Genomic DNA, 20642 nt, shown 5'->3' with positions numbered 1-20642 from the left:
TGCAGTTCCTACTATCTCTGATACAATTTTAACCCCACTGCGAAGCCTCTTCAAAGGATGCCTACCCTGAAGAAGTTACCCTCCTCCCTCCAGACAAACCTCAGGGGATCTCTCTCCCACTGCAACTCTCTCGTAATCTCTTCGGCCTTGAAACTGCTCGACCATGTCCTGAAACAAACCAGGTACTACAGCCACATCATCTTTCTTCGTACCTGCCTACGGAACCAGATCATCCCCAATGGACTACAGTCCACGTTCAGGCCCTCCCAATTTGGCCCCAACCGTGACAATGTCTACATTCAGAACATTGAGATCCTTCAGAAGCGTTTCTACCTGCGACTTCTGAAACAGAAGGGTCTAGGCCCTAAACGTCAGCCTTCCTGCTCCTATGATGCTGCTTGGCCTGCTGTGTTCATCCAGCTCTCCACCTTGTTATCTCTGAATGCTGTAGATGTGGATGAGGCACTTTGTGTCTGCCTTGTGACTTGAATGTGACTTTGTGAATCTGACATTTGCGGTGTGTATGTTGCACGATACTTTCTATTGAGCTTGTAGCTCAGGCAAAGAATTGTTGCATGCATTTTAGAATGCAACACCTATTTATAAGAGCTGACAGCTTATTAGAAAATGATTTACCCTTTCAGACTTTTAGGGATTAATGTGCAGAGTTTTGACATTTTTTGTTATAATTATGGTAGACAGGAAAACTTGATTGAAGGGATCTGAGGCTCAGATGTGCCTTTCTCTCATTATGTCTTTGATTATTGCAAGAAAGTGAAACTATCTTTTGGGTTCAGTCATCTACGTGAGATAGTTTCTGTTATCCAAGGATGCTGGTAACATCCAATCATTTTAATTAATAATGGACTTACTGGAGTGGGGAGAAGAGGAGGATGCATTTTGACTTTCCAAAGTAATGTGCAGAGGGAAAATGAAAGGTCCAGGGATATGTGGGATACACTAAGATTGAGTGTGATAGTGAAAATAGGACAATCAGTGCGGATCATTTTGGAAACTGCGATGTTGAGCAACTGTGATTGTTTAATGTGAACAAATGCAACATTGGAGGATGGAATGTGTTAACAACCTTATTTGTGGAATTATATTTATGTTAATAGCTGTGAGGCAGTTGTAGCTGAGCCTGAACATATTTTAATCTCCCGAAGTGAAAATCTCATAACCAGTTTTGTGTTTTATTGGCCCTGTACTGGATATCTTTGAGTAGAATTGTAAAGCAGCAGTATAAGGACACTATGTTACAAAAATGGTGCAAAGTCATTATTGGCCCAAATTAATCTTGTTAACCATGCCTTAGACCAGAAAACGATAAGAAGTAGGAGCCTTGAGCCTGCTCCACCATTCAGTAGCATTGTGGCTGATCCGACATTGCTCATGACCACTTTCCTGCCCTTTCCCTGGAACTCTTAATTCCTTTACTGATCAAGAATCTATCTCAGCCTTCAATACAATATACACAAGGACTCTGCCCCAAGTTCTGTGATAAGAGGTTTCAAAGGTACTCGACCCTCAGAAAAACTTCGTCCTCATCTCAGTCTTGCATTGACCCCCCCCCGCTTCCCCAATTCATTTTAAGACTCTGCCCTCTGGTCCTAGACTCTCCCATGAAGAGAAACATCTTCTTAGAATTTATCCTTCCAAGCCCCTTAATCCTGTATATCTCAATGAGATCACATTTCATGCTTCTAAATTCAAGTAAGTGGAATAGCTATCTTTGAACCTTTGCTCACTCGACAATTCTTCTTTACCAGATACCATCCTAGTGAACCTCTGTAAATGCCTCCAATGAAATAATCTTTTCTTAAGCAAGGTGACTAAAGCCGCTATTAGTAGTCCAGATGTCGTTTCGTTGACAGGAGGGTTGCATCACCATCACCATCCTACCTACCTTCCCCAGCCCCAACCCTCCTCTCTCTATTTATTTCTGAGCTCCCTTCCCTCTCTCCCATTTCTGAAGAAGGGTCCCAGCCCAAAACGTCAGCTTTCCTGCTCCTCTGATGCTGCCTGGCCTGCTGTGTTCCTTCAGCTCCACACTGTGTTATCTGTGGTTTCACAGTAAGACTTCCATACTCTTGTACTGCAACCTCCTTGAAATAAGGGCCAAAATTCCATTAGCCTTCCTGAATTTCTGCCGCACCAGCGTTGTGGCTTTCTGTGTTTCGTGCACGAGTACCCCCAGGTCCCATTGTGTTGCAACTTTGTGCAGTTTTTCTCCATTTATATAATACTCTTGCAAAGATTTGTAGCTCGGATTGTGAATGTTGGATTGCTCGCTGAGCCAAGAGGGCACGGTATGCCCTAAGACACTGGCCACACTACCCTGTATCAAGAACATGTCAGAACTGACAATGAGACTCCTACAACCACTAGGAATCATGGTAGTTTACAAACCCACAGCCACTCTCCGGGATATGCACAAGGACCAAAGACCCTATACCCTTGACAACTAGGGCCAACGTAGTTGATAAAATACCTTGCAATGACTGCAACAAACATTACATTGGCCGGACCAGAAGGAAACTAGCTATCAGGGTACACGAACACCAGCTAGCAGCAAAATGACACAAACTTTTCCCTCTTCTCAGTGCACTTGGACAATGAAGGCCGTCAATTTAACTGGGACAACATGACCAAGCTAACTCAAGCCAAGCACAGACATGCGCGGGAACTCCTAGAGGCCTGGTTTTCAACCTGTAATGCAATCAACAAACATGTGGAATTAGACCCCATATACAAACCCATGCAAAAAAGAACTGGAAATGACGTGACACGACTTAACAGACCGGATCATATCAATTCCAAGAGGAGTAGAACAACATCGCTTCATCGGAGGCCATATTGATGATGTTACTTAGCATGGTGACGAAACGTCTGTATGATAACCAGCCAGCTCGGTGAGCAAGCCAACAGCCTCATTCATATAATACTGTGGTATTGCAGGATTTAAACATTGCTAAAAGGAGACTAGAAGTTGAAGGTTTTCATTTTGCACTCATCAGAATTAGGACGCAAGCAATAGATTTGAAAAAGAGCAAGATGGAAGACTTCAGCATCTTGTCATTATTTAGCACTGTTTGAGACCAAAACTGCACACTGTATTTTGATGTAGTCTGACCAATGCCACGTATAACTAAAGCAGTCATGTTCTTGCTTTCATGTTGTGTTCCTTTCAATAAATGGTAATGTTCTGTTGGCATTCTTCATCATTTTCTATACTTGCATGCTATCTCAAGCACTGAATACCCGGATCCATCTGCACCTTGGAATTACGCAATTGTTCACGCTTTTTTTTGTATTCTTCATTTTGCATTTTCTGTCATTATACTCCATCTTCCAGATTTTTTTCCTACTCACTGAACTCTATGTTGGTCTGAATCTTTGTCATCACAGCACAGTTGCCTGATTTGTGTCATCTGTAAATTGAGCCTCCCTGTGTTCATTCCATCATCTAAATCATTGATATAAACTCAGCCTTTGTGGGCCTGCCACAGATCCCTGGGGAATGCCACTCTGAAAAAGATTCATGACACATACTCTGGCTGGCTAGTGGGCAGAAAACAATCTTCTATCCATTTTAGTATTTCACCCCATACCATGAGCTCTTATTTGCACAGTTGCTTTTATGTGGAACCTTGTAAAATGCCTTCTGGAAATCCAAGTGCAATAGAACATAGAACATTACAACGCAGTACAGGCCCTTTGGCCCTCGATGTTGCGCCGAACTGTGAAACCAATCTGAAACCCATCTAACCTACACTATTCCATTATCATCCATATGTTTATCCAATGACCATTTAAATGCCCTTAAAGTTGGCGAGTCTACTACTGGTGCAGGCAGGGCATTCCATGCCCTTACTACTCTCTGAGTAAAGAACCTACCTCTGACATCTGTCCTATATCTATCACCCCTCAATTTAAAGCTATGTCCCCTCGTGCTAGCCATCACCATCCGAGGAAAAAAGCTCTCACTGTCCACCCTATCTAATCCTCTGATCATCTTGTATGTCTCTATTAAGTCACCTCTTAACCTTCTTCTCTCTAACGAAAACAGCCTCAAGTCCCTCAGCCTTTCCTCATAAGACCTTCCCTCCATACCAGGCAACATCCTGGTAAATCTCCTCTGCACCCTTTCCAATGCATCCACATCCTTCCTATAATGCAGCGACCAGAACTGGACACGATACTCCAAATGCGGCCGCACCAGAGTTTTGTACAGCTGCAACATGACCTCATGGCTCCGAAACTGAATCCCTCTACCAATAAAATCTAACACACCGTATGCCTTCTTAACAACCCTATCAACCTGGGTGGCAACTTTCAGGGATGGATGTACAGGGACACAGAGATCTCTCTGCTCATCCACACTACCAAGAATCTTACCATTAGCCCAGTACTCTGCTTTCCTGTTACTCCTTTCAAAGTGAATCACCTCACACTTTTCCACATTAAACTCCATTTGCCACCTCTCAGCCCAGCTCTGCAGTTTATCTATGTCCCTCTGTAACCTGCAACATCCTTCCGCACTATCCACAACTCCACTGACTTTAGTGTCATCCGCAAATTTACTAACCCATCCTTCTACGCTCTCATCCAGGTCATTTATAAAAATGACAAACAGCAGTGGCCCCAAAACAGATCCTTGCGGTACACCACTAGTAACTGAACTCTAGGATGAACATTTCCCATCAACCACCACCCTCTGTCGTCTTACAGCTAGCCAATTTCTGATCCAAACCGCTAAATCACCCTCAATCCCATGCCTCCGTATTTTCTGCAATAGCCTACCGTGGGGAACCTTATCAAACGCTTTACTGAAATCCAAATACACCACATCAACCGCTTTGCCCTCATCCACCTGTTTGGTCACCTTCTCAAAGAACTCAATAAGGTTTGTGAGGCACGACCTACCCTTCACAAAACCATGTTGACTATCCCTAATCAAATTATTCCTTTCTAGATGATTATAAATCCTATCTCTTATAATCCTTTCCAACACTTTACCCACAACTGAAGTAAGGCTCACTGGTCTATAATTACCAGGGTTGTCTCTGCTCCCCTTTTGAACAAGGGGACAACATTTGCTATCCTCCAGTCTTCTGGCACTATTCCTGTAGACAATGCCGACATAAAGATCAAAGCCAAAGGCTCTGCAATCTCCTCTCTAGCTTCCCAGAGAATCCTAGGATAAATCCCATCCGGCCCAGGGGACTTATCTATTTTCACACTTTCCAGAATTGCTAACACCTCCTCCTTATGAACCTCAATCCCGTCTAGTCTAATAGCCTGTATCTCAGTATTCTCCTCGACAACATTGCCTTTTTCCTTCAGTGACTACTGACGAAAAATATTCATTTAGCGTCTCTCCTATCTCTTCGGACTCCACGCACAACTTCCCACTACTGTCCTTGACTGGCCCTAATCTTACTGTAGTCATTCTTTTATTCCTGACATACCTATAGAAAGCTTTAGGGTTTTCCTTGATCCTACCTGCTAAAGACTTCTCATGTCTCCTCCTGGCTCTTCTTAGCTCTCTGTTCAGGTCCTTCCTGGCTAACTTGTAACTCTCAAGCGCCCTAACTGAGCCTTCACGCCTCATCTTTACATAAGCTTCCTTCTTCCTCTTGACAAGAGATTCAACTTCTTTAGTAAACCACGGTTCCCTTGCTCGACCACTTCCTCCCTGCCTGACAGGTACATACTTATCAAGGACACGCAGTAGCTGTTCCTTGAACAAGCTCCACATTTCAATTGCGCCCAGCCCCTGCAGTTTCCTTCTCCATCCTATGCATCCTAAATCTTGCCTAATCGCCTCACAATTGCCTTTTCCCCCAGCTATAACTCTTGCCCTGTGGTATATACCGATCCCTTTCCATCGCTAAAGTAAACGTAATGGAATTGTGGTCACTATCACCAAAGTGCTCACCTACCTCCAAATCTAACACCTGGCCTGGTTCATTACCCAGTACCAAATCCAATGTGGCCTCGCCTCTTGTTGGCCTATCTGCATACTGTGTCAGGAAACCCTCCTGCACACATTGGACAAAAACTGACCCATCTAAAGTACTCGAACTATAGCGTTTCCAGTCAATATTTGGAAAGTTAAAGTCCCCCATAACAACTACCCTGTTACTTTCGCGCCTATCCAGAATCATCTTTGCAATCCTTTCCTCTACATCTCTGGAACTTTTCGGAGGCCTATTACAAACTCCCAACAGGGTGACCTCTTCTTTCTAACCTCAGCCCATACTACCTCAGTAGACGAGTCCTCATCAAACGTCCTTTCTGCCACCGTAATACTGTCCTTGACTAACAATGCCACACCTCCCCCTCTTTTACCACCTTCCCTGATCTTACTGAAACATCTAAACCCCGGAACCTGCAACAATCATTACTGTCCCTGCTCTATCCATGTCTCGGAAATGGCCACAACATCGAAGTCCCAGATACCAACCCATGCTGCAAGTTCACCCACCTTATTCCGGATGTTCCTGGCATTGAAGTCGACACACTTCATACCACCATCCTGCCTGCCGGTACACTCCTGCGACCTTGAAACCTTATTCATGACCTCACTACTCTCAACCTCCTGTACACTGGAGATACAATTCAGGTTCCCATCCCCCTGCTGAATTAGTTTAAACCATCCCGAAAAGCATCAGCAAATTTCCCCCCCAGAATATTGGTACCCCTCTGGTTCAGGTGTAGACCATCCTGTTTGTAGAGGTCCCACCTACCCCAGAATGAGCCCCAATTATCCAGGTATCTGAATCCCTCCCTCCTGCATCATCCCTGTAGCCACGTGTTCAACTGCTCTCTCTCCCTATTCCTTGCCTCGCTAGCACGTGGCATGGGTAACAAACCAGAGATAACAACTCTGTTTGTTCTAGCTCTAAGCTTCCACCCTAGCTCCTTGAATTTCTGCCTTACATCCCCATCCCTTTTCCTACCCATGTCGTTGGTGCCTATGTGGACCACGACTTGGGGCTGCTCCCCCTTCCCCTTAAGGATCCCGAAAACACGATCCGAGACATCACGGACCCTGGCACCTGGGAGGGAACACACCAGCCGCGAGTCTCTCTCGTAGATCAGTGGGCTCCTCTTTATCCACACGTTATACCTTCAAATAACTTCAATAAATTGGTTAAACATGATTTCTCTTTCACCAAACTGTGACTATTTCCGATACCTTGAGTTTGTCCCAAGTGACCAGTTATAACCTTCTAAGATTGGTTAGCTCGTTTGCAGTGCAAAACAATGCCAACCACAGAAACAAAAACAGAAGTTTCTGGAAAAGCTCAGCATGTTTTCGTTTTTATAATGCCAACCACCGGTTCAATTCCTGCACTAGCTGAGGTTACCATGAAAGACTTGCCTTCTTAAGCTTTCCCTCTTGTGTGAGGTGTGGTGACCCTCAGGTTAAATCTCCAGTTGTCTGTCTCTTGTGAAACAGCAGTCCCAAGATCCGGGAGAATTATGGCGACTTTACTGTTTGTTACCTTGTATAACCTGCTTTGATTTGATTTTATTTATTGTCATGTGTACCTCAGTACAATGAATAGCTTTGTGAGCAATACAGGCAGATCATAGTAAGCAGGGACATACAGATCATAGGGTCAATAAGTGCTTGGACAGAGTTAGGCAAACATAGCACATGACGTGTGCTAGACAAGATCAACATCAACAAGATCAGCATTATTTGAAGTTAGAGAGTCCATTCATCAGTCTAATAATGGCAGGGAAGAAGCTGTTCTTGAACCTGCTGATGCATGTGTTGAAACTTCTGCGTGATGGAAGAGGTTGTAGGAGAGCATAACTGGAATGGGACGGGTCGTTGGCAGCTTTTCTGCGGCAACGACACGCGTAAATGGAGTCCATGCCCATGGATGGGAGGCTGGCTTCTGTGATGGTCTGGGCTGTGCATCCAACCTGTAGTTTCTTATGGTTCTGGGTAGGGCAGTTGCCATACCAGGCCGTTATGCACCCAAGTAGTATGCTTACTATGACTCGTCTGTAAAAGTTGGTGAGCGTCCTTATGAGTCGCCTGAGGAAGAAGAGACATTGTTGTGCCTTCTTGACCATTGCATTTACGTGCAAAGTCCAGGACAGGTTGTCAGTTATTGTCACTCGTTGGAACTTGATGCTGTCAACCCTCTCAACCTCCGTTTTGTTGATGTAGATGGGGGCGTGTCCTCTTCCTTTCTTTCTGAAGTCAATGATTGGTTCTTTAGTTTTGCCAACATTGAGAGAGAAATTGTTATCATTGCACCACGTCTCCTTTCTGTATTCTAATTCATTGTTGTTTGATATCTGTCCTACCATGATGGTGTTGTCAACAAGCTTGTAGATGGTGTTTGGAATACAGCAGGGGGCTGAGGATGCATCCTTGGAGGCACCAGTGTTGAGTGTTACTGTGGACGAGGTGAGGTTGGCTATCTTCACTGATTACGGTCAATGGGTCAGGAAGCTGTGGATCCAGTTGCAGAGGCAGAGCCAAGAACTGGGTCTCAGAGTTTTGAGATCAGTCCAGAGGGGATAATGGTGTTGAAGGCAGAGCTGTCGTTGATGAGCTGTTGGTGTCCTTGTTGTCCAAATGTTCCAGGGATAAGTGCAGGGCTAGGAAAATGGCATCCGCTGTGGACCTGTTACATCGGTAGGCAAATTGCAGGGCATTGAAGCAGGCTGGGAGACTAGAGTTGATGTGGACCATGACCAGCTTCTTAAAGCATTTCATGATTATGGACGTCAGAGCCACTGGGCAGTAGTCATTGAGACACGTTGCATATGCTTTCTTAGGTACTGAGGTGATGATGGTCTTGAAGCAGGTGGGGACTTTGGCTTGTAGTAGGGAGAGGTTGAAGATGTCAGCAAATACCTCTGCCAGCTGGTCTGCACAAGATCGAAGTGCATGGCTGAGGACTCCGGAGATTCTAACACATTCCCCACAACAGACACAAGTATAGTTGGTCTACGGTTTCTATTTTCTTCCTTGCTCCCTTCTTGAAAGACTGAGTCATGGGTGTTAAGTCTACCATACAGCCTACTACAGGTGCAGGTCTAATTTTATATCTCAACTTTCAAGAAGCTGCAAGCTACGTCAGACCCAAAGCTGATAATGTTAGCTGCTTTTCAGATATGAATTAGTATAGTCTGCTAGCCATGTCTGAATTGACTTCACAAAATTTAGCTCAAAAACAAAGAATCTCACTAAGCTCCACTCCTCTCTCTGGCAATATGATGTATGTACCTGTTCACAGAAATGCAAATTGATTATCTTGGAATTCCACAGATTGCCTTAATTGTGGGGAGCCATGTGAATAATTTTCTTTTTAACTGAAATAGTAGTAGACATTAAGTCTTCAGTCCTTTGGCTAAATAAGACTACCAAATGTTTTACGGCTCACGTCCTTTTACTCTAAATTGGTTGAGTGAGCGCACAGTAATGCACTAAAGTCTTTGCTTAGCAGTGTCTTTCCCATTGGATGTACATTTAAAACTCGGTTTTGTAAACTACACATCTGACCAAGTTAAACATAAGAGCTATAACATTAGGCACTCGTAACAAGCATTTTTTCTTTTTTTAGGTAGTTACTTCTGCTATGATAATCCAGCTGCTTTGCAGACCCAAGTTCTCAGTGTAAGTTGAAAATCTTAAACGTACAGCACCTGATTAACTTTTAAACAAAACTGGTAGAGTGCACTTGGTACAGTGAATGTTGTGTGATTGCTATGCTAGCTATATCTTGAAATTTGTGATGCTTATGAACATTTAAGTACTTAGATGTTTTGTCACCATTTAAGTCCTGTGTTAACTTCAATTCAGCTTGTCGCAATAGGACAGGTCCATATATCTGTTGTCTGAGTACAGCAGTGATTGCTGAATCTATATAGGACACTTCTGACAGAATGCAGTCACTTCATATGTTAGTTGTATTAGGGGATTTTAACTATTTCAATTAAGATAATCATAATATAAAAGGTTTAGAGGCGGCAGCTTTCTTGAGAGCTTTTTATGTCAACATACAAATGATGGAGTGTTAAATGAATACTTCACATCTATCTTTATTTGGAAGAAGGAAGATGCAAGTACAGAATTTGAGGAGATGGACTGAAGAGTTCTTGAGCAAATTGATACACAATGCGAGGAAGCATTGGAAGTTTTGGCGGATTTAAGTGTTCCGGTCCGAGGTGTGGATGAGTTGTATGGGATGAGTTGTATGCCAGACTGTTGTGGGAGACGAGAGAGAGGAAATTAAAGGGGTATTGATCTAAACTTTTAAATTGTATGTAAGAGCACTGGAGGACAGTTAATGTGGTGGTAGAGAGATTAGGGAACTGTAGACCAGTGAGTATAACCTTAGTGATAGAGAAACGTGGAGAAAATAGTGAAGAAAATAATTAATCTCCATTTAGAGAGGCAGCATTTGATTAGGGATAGTCTGTGTGGCTTTGTCAGAGGGAAGTCATGCCTAACAAATCTGGTGGAAGTTTTTGAGGAGGTGGCCAAGTGTTTGGATGAAGGTAGGGCAGTTGATGTAGTGTATATGGATTGCAACAAGGCTTTTGACAAGGTCACACATGGGAAATGGATTTTAAAAAAGTGAAAACTCACGGGATCCAGGATAACTTGGCAACACAGATCCAAAATTGGCCTTAGTGATTGGAGACAGAGGATGTTGCTAGAAGGCTATTCGTATGACAGACACCTGGTGGACAGTGATGTACAATAGTGATCAGTGCTGGGTCCTTAATTGTTTGTGATATTCATACATGACGTAGATAAAATGTGGAGGAGATGATCAGTAAGCTTGCAAATTACAGAGATTGGATGAGTGGTTGGCAGTAAGGAGAGAGGTGTTAGGTGCTTGGAAGATATGAATGGATTGGTCAGAAGGGCAAATCAGAGTTTGCTGGACTTTAATCCTGATAAATATAAGGTGATACATTTTGGCAGAGAGAACAAGACAAGGGGTACTCAATGAATGGCAAGACTGTAGGAAGCTCAGATGAACAGACGGATCTTGGGGTGCTTGTCCACAGATCCCTGAAAGTGGCAGGGCAAGTAAATAGGGTTGTTAAGAGGGCATAGAGGATACCTGCCTTTATCAGTTGTGGCATAGATTATTGGAGCAGGGGAGGTCGTGTTGGAGCTGTACAGAACTTTGATTAGGTCACAGCTGGAGTACTGTGTGCAGCTCTGTCACTACGTTATAGGAAGGAGGTGATACATTGGAGGGGGTGTAAATAAAATTCACTAGGATGTTACTTGGGGTTGGAACAATTCAGTTATAAGGCTGGAAAGGCTTGGGTTGTTTTCTTTGGTGCAGAGAAAGTTGAGGGGGGAACCTGAGAGATGTAGAAGTATATGAGGGGCATGCACAGGATGAAGAGAAAGCAGCTGTTCTTCTTAGGTGAAGTGTGACTAACGATTTTAAAGTGAAAGGCAGCAGGTTTAAAGGGGTTATGAGAGAAACCTTTTTCACTCGGAGTTGTGGAGCTCTGAAATGCACAGCCTGGAAGGGTAGTTGAGGCAAGAAATCTCAAACCTTTAAAAGGTACATGGATGAGCAATTGAAGTGTCATAACTTTCAAGACTATGAGCTTAGTTCAGGAAGATGAGACTATTGTCGGAGTAGTATATTTTTGGTGGTGCAGGCTTTATGGTCCAAAAGGGCCTGTTCTGTGTGATTCTGTAATTCAGTACACACAATAAATGTGGACAGGCACCAGAGGCTGAAGGATCATGAAAGCTTCTGGATTGTAATAAAAATCTAACTCATTTGAGTAAAGGAGCACGCTACAATTTGCCATTCTGATATATAGTTGAATTCAGTCCCACATATATGACTGAGTATTAATGGCGTCTGAAATACCTAGTAAGCAAGTCAATTGTTCACCAAAGTAAACATAATATAAGATAGTGGCATTTTCGATTCGACCGTTGAATAAAGTAAGCAATGACAAAAACAAATTAAGACTTCGACTGTTTCATTTTCCCAGTCAGTAAGTTTGTTCTTTGTTGCTCTAACCTCTTTTAAAGAAAAGATAGCCTGTATCTATCTTTTTCTGTTTTTCAGTGTGTAGGATTAGTTAATAAGTGTTTGAGTTTCTGTGTAACCTAGCCATAAAATACCAGAATGCAGTCCTTAAATGTAGTCCTCCTGATTGGGTTGTGCTTTTTACTTAACGTTCCAGTTAAAATAATTGGCTTGCTGTTCAAGAATGTATGAATTGAAATGGGAATTTTATGAAAATTTGCAATCTACATTTTAATTATTTTTTGACTTCTTTTGGGGGTGAGTACCCAATCAATATTTGAAATTCAACACCCAGACTTTCAGTGAGGTAGGTAAATACATGGTTTAAGCTTAGCATGGATGCAAGTTACGTTATGACAGAAAACACAAGCCACAAGGCTTTGCATGTTTCAAAGTAACAAAATTACTTGGAAGCCCATTGAAGTGCTGAGACTACACATGCAGTACCAGAATAACTCTGATATCAGGAGTGCTAAATTGAAGGAGAATATGCATTAAATGCATCTTCCTGGTGCATGGTTAGGTTAAGAAATGTAAGTTGATGTGAGAAGTTAGTTCTTAGATAATTGAAATTCTGCTGTGGTGCACAGGGTGGCATTGTATTGTTGGAGTGTTGTAAGAAATGTTTGTCTATAAATCTGTTCTTTCTTTGGTGATAGTTTAGTTTCTTCTTGAAATTTGCTGAATTTCTTAAAATTGAAGTATAAATAGAAATTTCCAAGCTGTAAATTGGTTAAAAATAAGTATTTTGCTGTTAGAACTCTGTTGGGAGGAATGTGCTGGAAATCAAACCCCACTACACCATGAGCCATGCCAGAAGTGTAAATATCTTTCTTAATCATCAAAGCAATCAATTCATTTCTGAGGAAGAGTCACTGGACCTGACATGTTAACACTGATTTCTCTCCACAGGTGCTGCCAGACCTGCTGAGCTTTTCCAGCAATTTCTGTTTTTGTTTCTAACTTCCAGCATCTGCAGTTTTTTTTTCAGATTAGTTCATTTCCTTTACTGTTACCTAGCACAAAAGAGACTTTTGTTAGCTTTCTTCAGTAAAGTCAAAAACAATTCATTTATTAGAAACAAACTTGAGCTTCAAAAAAAAATGGAAAATGCTGAAGAAACTCAAGCAGGTCTGGTAGCATCTGTGGAGAGAAATCAGAGTTAACGTTTTGAGTCCAGTGACCTATTGTCAGAAAGCTGTAGGCAAGAAACAAAGTCCCTGGCTTCATTTGCACAGCAGCGAAGGAGCCCCAGTTTGGGTAACAGGTCAGTTTGACAGGTTTTACGATTGAGTTAGCAGTTCAGCTTTCAGAGTTTGAGATCATCAGAGATATTAATCCCTGGAGTTCTCTCTGATTCTCAGGAAACACTTCACAGATATTTCTTTAGGAGTTTTTCTATAAATGTTACCGTTCTGTGTGAGAGAGAGGGAGCATTGCTTTTGCTTGTAATCCTGTTCACAACTGAACAGTTCAATTCTCAATTCTCTAGCAAAACAAAGTCTAGAGGCTATTTCTAGGCAACCTTCAGTACTAGGTCCCTTCCTGAATTCATACTGTTTAACGCCGTTGCTAAATATAATCACTTTTAAAAGTTTTTCTCCTGATGTCACTATTTTTTGTAAACAACAGACAATCCTCGGTTCTTTTGATCTTTTGACGTTTGAATTCGAAAAGTCACATAAATCTTTTGCGATCAAGAATGACCAATTCTTTAATTTTCTTATTTTCAAAATCCATAAACGTGTTCCCAACACATTACGAATACGCAATTAGTCAGGAATTGTAATAAGAACATAAGAACATAAGAAATAGGAGCAGGAGTAGGCCATCTGGCCCCTTGAGCCTGCCCTGCCATTTAATAAGATCATGGCTGATCTTTTTGAGACTCAGCTCCACTTACCCGCCCACTCACCATAACCCTTAATTCCTTTACTGTTCAAAAATTTATCTAGCCTTGCCTTAAACACATTCAGCGAGGTAGCTTCAACCGCTTCACTGGGCAGGGAATTCCACAGATTCACAACCCTTTGGGTGAAGAAGTTCCTCCTGACCTCAGTCCTACATCTGCTTCCCTTTATTTTGAGGCGATGCCCTCTAGTTCTTGTTTCACCTGCTAGTGGAAACAACCTCCCTGCCTCCACTTTATCTATTCCCTTCATAATCTTATATGTTTCTATAAGATCTCCCCTCATTCTTCTGAATTCCAATACAAGTTGTGGATTGATATGTAAGATGGCATGCAAAAATATATGCTTATCTTAAATTAATTTTGTCACTTTAGCTAAAATTTAAACTAATAAGTATAATGAATCTAACTGAATTTTACTTTGATTTACTATTCAAATTGAATTGTTATATAGTTCCCTCCTGTGGATGGCAAGTTTACGATAATGAATTGTACAACTTAATCTGAAAAAATAATATTGGAAATATTATTTTTAATACTATATAATTATATTACAATGTATTAATCCCTCTCCAAGCCTCATGTCCCCTTGTGACAAATGACTTGTCTTGTGACTTGCCAGTTTAAAATTAAATGATCATTAAAATATACGTCATGTTGCATCATTTCATTTTTACATAATTGTAATTGGCTGTGTTCTGTAAAATTTCAGAATTGGATGTAGTATTTGAAAATTTGACTTTGTCTACTCTTTTCTTTCTCATTAGGATATGAAAGTTGATACTATCAGATTCATGCAACTGTATGCACTGTATTCTTGGCCTAATGTTATCCTCTGCTTTTTTGGAGGGTTTTTACTAGACAGAGTATTTGGAATGCGGTAAGCTCATCAACAAGAAAAGATTGCACCTTTCTTTTTCATAAGTTATTCAACAAATTTTTGTTTAAAGTAAACACAATTGTGATTTGAAAGCTAGACCTGTAAATTGTTAAATATTTCTTACAGCTTGGGAACAATAATCTTCAGTTTGTTCGTCTGTGTTGGACAAGTGAGTAAAAATACTATTTTCCTGAAACTGTCCATAAATTGCTTGATGGCACTGGAAATATTGCATTCTTGGGTTCTTGAGAATGGCCTGTAGTGTGAGATAATCGGATTGTTTTGATACTGTAGTCTGAGCGCGCACAAAGTACAACTGCCGGTCTTGGATTTCAACAGCATCCTGTTTTACGTTTCCCAACTAATCCTTCAATTCTGCTATGCAGAAAAGTACTTTGAGCCTAGATATACAAGAGTTTTCTCCCAGCATTTTATGTGATCCAATAATGTGGATTTCAGAGCCTACACATTTATTTGCAGTTATCTACATCTTCAAGCCAAAGTGGCATAAAACCATCCCTTCATTGTCATTTTCTTTAATTGTAAGAAGTTATGTTGGAATGTAAGTAATTTTTAATGCAGAAGGAAGCTGTTTGCCAAAGTGGCAAATCGGTATGTCTGCATGTAAGAGAAAATTTATCAGTCCTTTGGATACTTTAAGTGCGCAGTTTGTCCTGAAGATTGTAATGTCTCTGATTTACATTAACCAGCACGTAATTGCTTATGATCTGATAGTTTCCTGGGTGCCAGAATTTAACACAAAATGAGAAACAACTAAGCGCAGAGATCACTACCCAACTTTGTTACGAGATGTTTAGATTGATATTGAGAAGGTTGTGTGTGTCAATATTACGCTGTAGATTTTTGTCATCTTTCTAAGGTATAGAAACACGAAGGAGAAGAAAAGCATATGATGGACAGCAATTTAAATTTGTGCATTACTTTTAAGGTTATCGTCGCTGCTGGAGCACTGTTGAATGCATTTTGGCTAATGGAGCTAGGGAGATTTGTCTTTGGGTGAGTTGATTATTTTCTACTAATAAGTGCTACACAACCAACTAAATATACTCTAGATTACATTGTCCATATTGGTTAGCAAATAAAAAAAATTTCCAATCTGTTATTTTGATGTCAACATCAATCTGTTTATTCAAAACTCATATTACTTAATATTAAGGTAGTGCAGAGCAGGTTATCTAAAGTTGTGAATTGAGAGATCATAAAGTAATGAAGTGGAATTGTTGATATTTTGTTTCGTGAGCATGTGAAAGATCACAGATGTACAGTTCCAAGTTGTCATATTAGGTTATATTAGCCTGGATTTCCTCTGGCCGGTCATTATTCCAGTGTGGATGGGAGTTGTGCATGGGAATGCATCTTAGCACAACCAGAAGGAATTACCTGGGAATTAAATTTTCTGCTTGTCAATTCCTCTATGCCTGGGACTCTCTGAATGTCTTCATTTAAATTGGAAACTTTGGAAGGTTCCAATGAAAATCAAATATCAGGAAAAGTTGAACTGTTTAATACAAGATTGAACCCATACTACCTCTCTCACCCTCAACTGTATCTTCCTCAGGTCACTAACACACTCTAGACCCTGATGTCCCTCTGGAACTGCATCATTTACATTGGCACCTTGCACTCTACTCTTTACCTCGCTGGCACCTGAATCACACTTATGTAGTCAAAGTTTGACAGCAGCTGTCAAGACCTTTCAGTGTCAGAATATGGCAGCTGACTGTTGTGAAATGGAATGTGGTTTTCCTTTCTGTGATAGTTCTCTACTACAAAAGAACTGTCAGGATGGAAGTATGGCTCTGTATTTCTCAATGAGCCTTGGTTGCAATCTCCTCTTAGAAATGCAGAACTACTTTTGTCAAAAAAAGAGGAGACCTGGTGTGGCAGTCTGTGTGAGATTACCAATCCCTGGAAAATCAGGTCCATTATTTCTGATTTGCGTCTCCGATATAACTGGAACTGTAGGATTTCTGGATAAGGATGCACCATATTCTATTGAGAATATATAAAAAAGGAGTGTGAATAAGCCATACGGCACACTAAGCCTGCATTTCAGTTTCAGTTTCTCACCCGTATCTCTTGATACCCATATTGCTCAAACATTTATTGATCTTTGTCTTAAATAAACTCAGTATCAGTGCATCCACAGCTCTTGGGTAGAGAATTCTACAGATTGGACCAGATAAGGAGAGAAAACAAAATGGCTGACCCCATATCTTGAGATTTGATCCCCTTTTACTAGACGTCTCTCTCAAATTGCATACAATCATTGCATCTCCAAGCTATTTCTCCACTCAAACTGTTGAACTTTTAGTCTTCTCCTAAATGTGTGCCCATCTCTCCTGCAACTCTATTGAACTTCTCCAATTATATTTCTGCCATGTCACAACTGCAAAGGGGCTTTAAATAAAGTTGCAAATGTCATACCTTGATTGTGACCACAGTGCATTATCCCTTCTTATACTTTCAACATTTCTGCCTTCCTTGACAAGTTTGTTCTCGCCATCCTCCTCCATTATATTTCCTCTATCCACGTGAGTGAGTTAGCAGTTTCTCAGTTCCGTCGTTGCCTATCAAGAGTAATCAGATAATTTTCAATAGTCGTCTCTTTCTGCTATATCTCACCATTGCCAAGGTATTTTCCTTGGCTTCAGCTGATTTCTCATCCACGCACTGTATTTTGGCTCATCATTCGTCATGATGTCAGGTTTCATATGTGTGCAGATGGCATACAACTGTTGCTTTGGAACCCCTTTCTACCCCCTCTGTCTGACATCTGAATGAAGTGCAATTTTTTCTTAAGGAAAAGAATAATTATTTCGAGGACCAAAATCTTTATCTTTGTCTCCAAACAGAACTCTGTTCTCTCATTATGGGTTCCAGCCTCCTTGTGTGCCAGTGTTTCAATCGGAGCTAGATTGTTCCTCGCCCCTTCTCCTTATTTGACCTGAACTGATCTTTCAATTCCATACGATTTTCCGCTTGTCTACAAGTGTCCACGAGGATGTGTGTATCTTACAGTTATCCTTGTTACTATCTTTGACCATTGACTTCAATCAAGGCTAATTTTAAAGTCTAAATTTAGATTGGGTTCAAGTTTTGGAGTGGGCTTGAGCGTCCAATAGCTACCAAATGAGTCAAACTGACATTAACAATTGGACACTGGTTAATTGAGAATATAATATTTCGTTATGGTTTTCTTTGACTTTTCCAAACTTCTCTGATCTGAGATGGCTCTCTTCCACAATGCCATTACCGGCATGCCATCAGAAAGGCTGTCTGTTCAATATTATCTGATAATTGAGAGTAAAATGGACTTGTAATTCCAACTTAATCACACTTTTTTTGTCTTTTGCAGGATTGGCGGGGAATCACTTGCTGTTGCACAAAACACGTATGCAGTTAGCTGGTTTAAAGGCAAAGAGCTAAACCTTGTGTTTGGGTTGCAACTAAGCATGGCTAGACTGGTATGAGTAGTGCATTTGAGATCCTGAAATAAAACAAAAATTGAAAATTTATCGTAGTTGTATTAATCTTATTAAAACCTTCTGAAATAAGCAGCATTTCTGTAGATCATCCAGCACAATAAAGTCAAGCGGAAAGCAGAAAGCTAACTTTTAAAACGAGAGCACTTCTAGAGCTGGACTGCAGCAACATATTATTCTTTTTACATTATCGGTAATACTAAAGTGAATTATTGTGTAAAACGTTGAACCAAACTGCTGTAATGAAGGGTGCAAATTTAGCAAAGGGAGAATTAGGTAAGGACTAGGAGGAGGAATGAGTAAATGGCAATACAGTAACGAAAACAAGTTGCTGGAAAAGCTCAGCAGGTCTGGCAGCATCTGTGAAGAAAAAAATCAGAGTTAACATTTTGGGTCTGGTGACCCTTCCTCAGAACAGACAATAAAGTATCCATTTAATTTTTTTACCACTGATACGTTAAGACAAATGTTTCTTTAACTTTGCTTTCCACTTGAAGTAATTTAGTCTAATTTTGGTGCATTTCCGCTGCCAACATTCTTGATTTTCTAGAAGTACTTTAGGAGATGTAACCCACTTGGAACCCACTGATGTACTCGTACTGAGCTCAAGAAATAGGATATTGTTTATAATCGTGTGGAGGCTAGCAAAATATGGGCAGTGGCTGAGTGTGTAGAAGTGCTGCCTCACAGCACCAAAGACCTGGGTTCGATTCCACCTTTGGGCGACTGCCTGTGTGGTGTTTGCACATTCTGTGTGGGTTTCCTCCTGCAGTCTGAAGATGTGCAGGTTAGGTGGATTGGTCATTTTGAATTGCCCATAGTATCCAGGGATGTGTGGGTTAGGTGAATTAACCATGGCAAATGCAGGGTTGCAGGGATAGAATCGGGGATTGGGCCTAGTGGGTCAGTATGGACTCAATGGGCTGAATGGCCTGCTTCCATCCTGTAAGGATTCTGTGATTCTATGAAAAGAATAAGGCCTGACTCGTAGCTCAACACAGTCCACTTCTTTGCAGGAAATGAGTGGACATGCTGAAAGAGAGCAGGACGATGTTTTGAGTCCATTTTGACTCTTCTTTGGAAGCTGTTTTTAGTTCAGATTTTTAGCATCTGCAATACTTCACTCTTATTTGTTATTCTGTTCAGTGTGTTTGGCTGGAGAGGTGTTCATTACTCTTCTGGATCAGCCTTGGTTTGAGATCCTAATTTTCCCCAGGCTGCACTTGCATTCTACTTCCTAATGGCTGTTTACATCAGTGAAGATTTCTCCTGCATCACAGACATTTAATAGAGCAGCTCTTCAAACCAGGAAATGTGAACAAGTTTTTCTGGATCATATTAAAAATCCTATAAATTACCCACACAAAATTTCAAATTTGATAATCATTCTAAATCTGTAGAGTCTGTGTAACCAAATGTGGCTTCCCATTCACGTGAAATTTGGGTGAAGGGATTAAAGAAAGAAAAATGCTAAAGTGCGATCATTTTCGAAGGTTTCTGATTAGATTCAGTGTTATTTGCTTGGATTTCATTCTCTTTAATTAACAAGTTCAAATAACTACTCAATGCAGTACTTTGTAGGACCTAATTTTATACACTTCATTAATTCATGATTGAAGTGCAATTTTAAGAGCACCATGATTGGATGTGTCATATAAATTGTTTTGCTTTCTCGCAGAAGGATGGAATTGAGGTTGTTGAATCTATCTTTGGGGGTAACAAATTATGCAGATCTTTTGAGTTTAAGTTTTAGACTAGCTTTTTTGACAGTTGTAAATTTTAAAAATACAAATAAACATGGCAAGCAGTGAGCATAAAATATCTTCCATTGAAGTAAATCTGCAAAGTTTAAACTACTTTTTTCTACAGGGTAGCACTGTGAACATGAATATTATGGGGTGGATCTATGGAAGAGCAGTGAAGATGGTGGGCTCCGCGGGTCACAGCACGCTTGGTATAAGTCTCATGATAGGTTTGTGTTTTTTTTTAGTGCTCCTTGAGGACTTGACTTTTGACAGATTGTGAGAAAAAATGTTTTTAAGTTGTGTGGAAATACTTGTATTGTGTTTTTAAATGGAACAATGAAAGGACATTGGGATGTTATTTTTAAAAAAAGTACATCTGGACAATCACATAACTTCAGCTAATTGCTTGGACCCACTTCTCAGAAACCACCTGCCTTGGTTTTATGAGATAACAAGATGTAGAGCTGGATGAACACAGCAGGCCAAGCAGCATCAGAGGAGCAGGAAAGCTGACGTTTCGGGCCTAGACCCTTCTTCAGAAATGGGGGA

At 41.0% G+C, this 20642-nt stretch overlaps 1 protein-coding gene across 4 annotated transcripts in view; it reads left to right on the top strand.

Annotated features, from left to right (window-relative positions):
• mfsd1 (major facilitator superfamily domain containing 1) overlaps positions 1-20642 on the top strand; it is a 60640-nt gene that overhangs the window by 7180 nt on the left and 32818 nt on the right. For all 4 annotated transcript variants that reach the window (XM_048604177.1, XM_048604176.1, XM_048604174.1 and 1 more), the window contains exons 2-7: positions 9600-9652; positions 14730-14842; positions 14969-15011; positions 15792-15859; positions 18222-18330; positions 20218-20320. In XM_048604177.1, the coding sequence (XP_048460134.1) occupies positions 9600-9652; positions 14730-14842; positions 14969-15011; positions 15792-15859; positions 18222-18330; positions 20218-20320 (489 nt within the window). The remainder of the gene's footprint in view (positions 1-9599; positions 9653-14729; positions 14843-14968; positions 15012-15791; positions 15860-18221; positions 18331-20217; positions 20321-20642) is intronic.

The sequence above is a fragment of the Rhincodon typus genome, chromosome 13, assembly GCF_021869965.1.
Source record: "Rhincodon typus isolate 14 chromosome 13, sRhiTyp1.1, whole genome shotgun sequence".
Taxonomy (NCBI): domain Eukaryota; kingdom Metazoa; phylum Chordata; class Chondrichthyes; order Orectolobiformes; family Rhincodontidae; genus Rhincodon; species Rhincodon typus.
The sequence above is the reverse complement of the archived record's forward strand: the minus strand, read 5'-3'. Positions and strand labels throughout refer to the sequence as shown.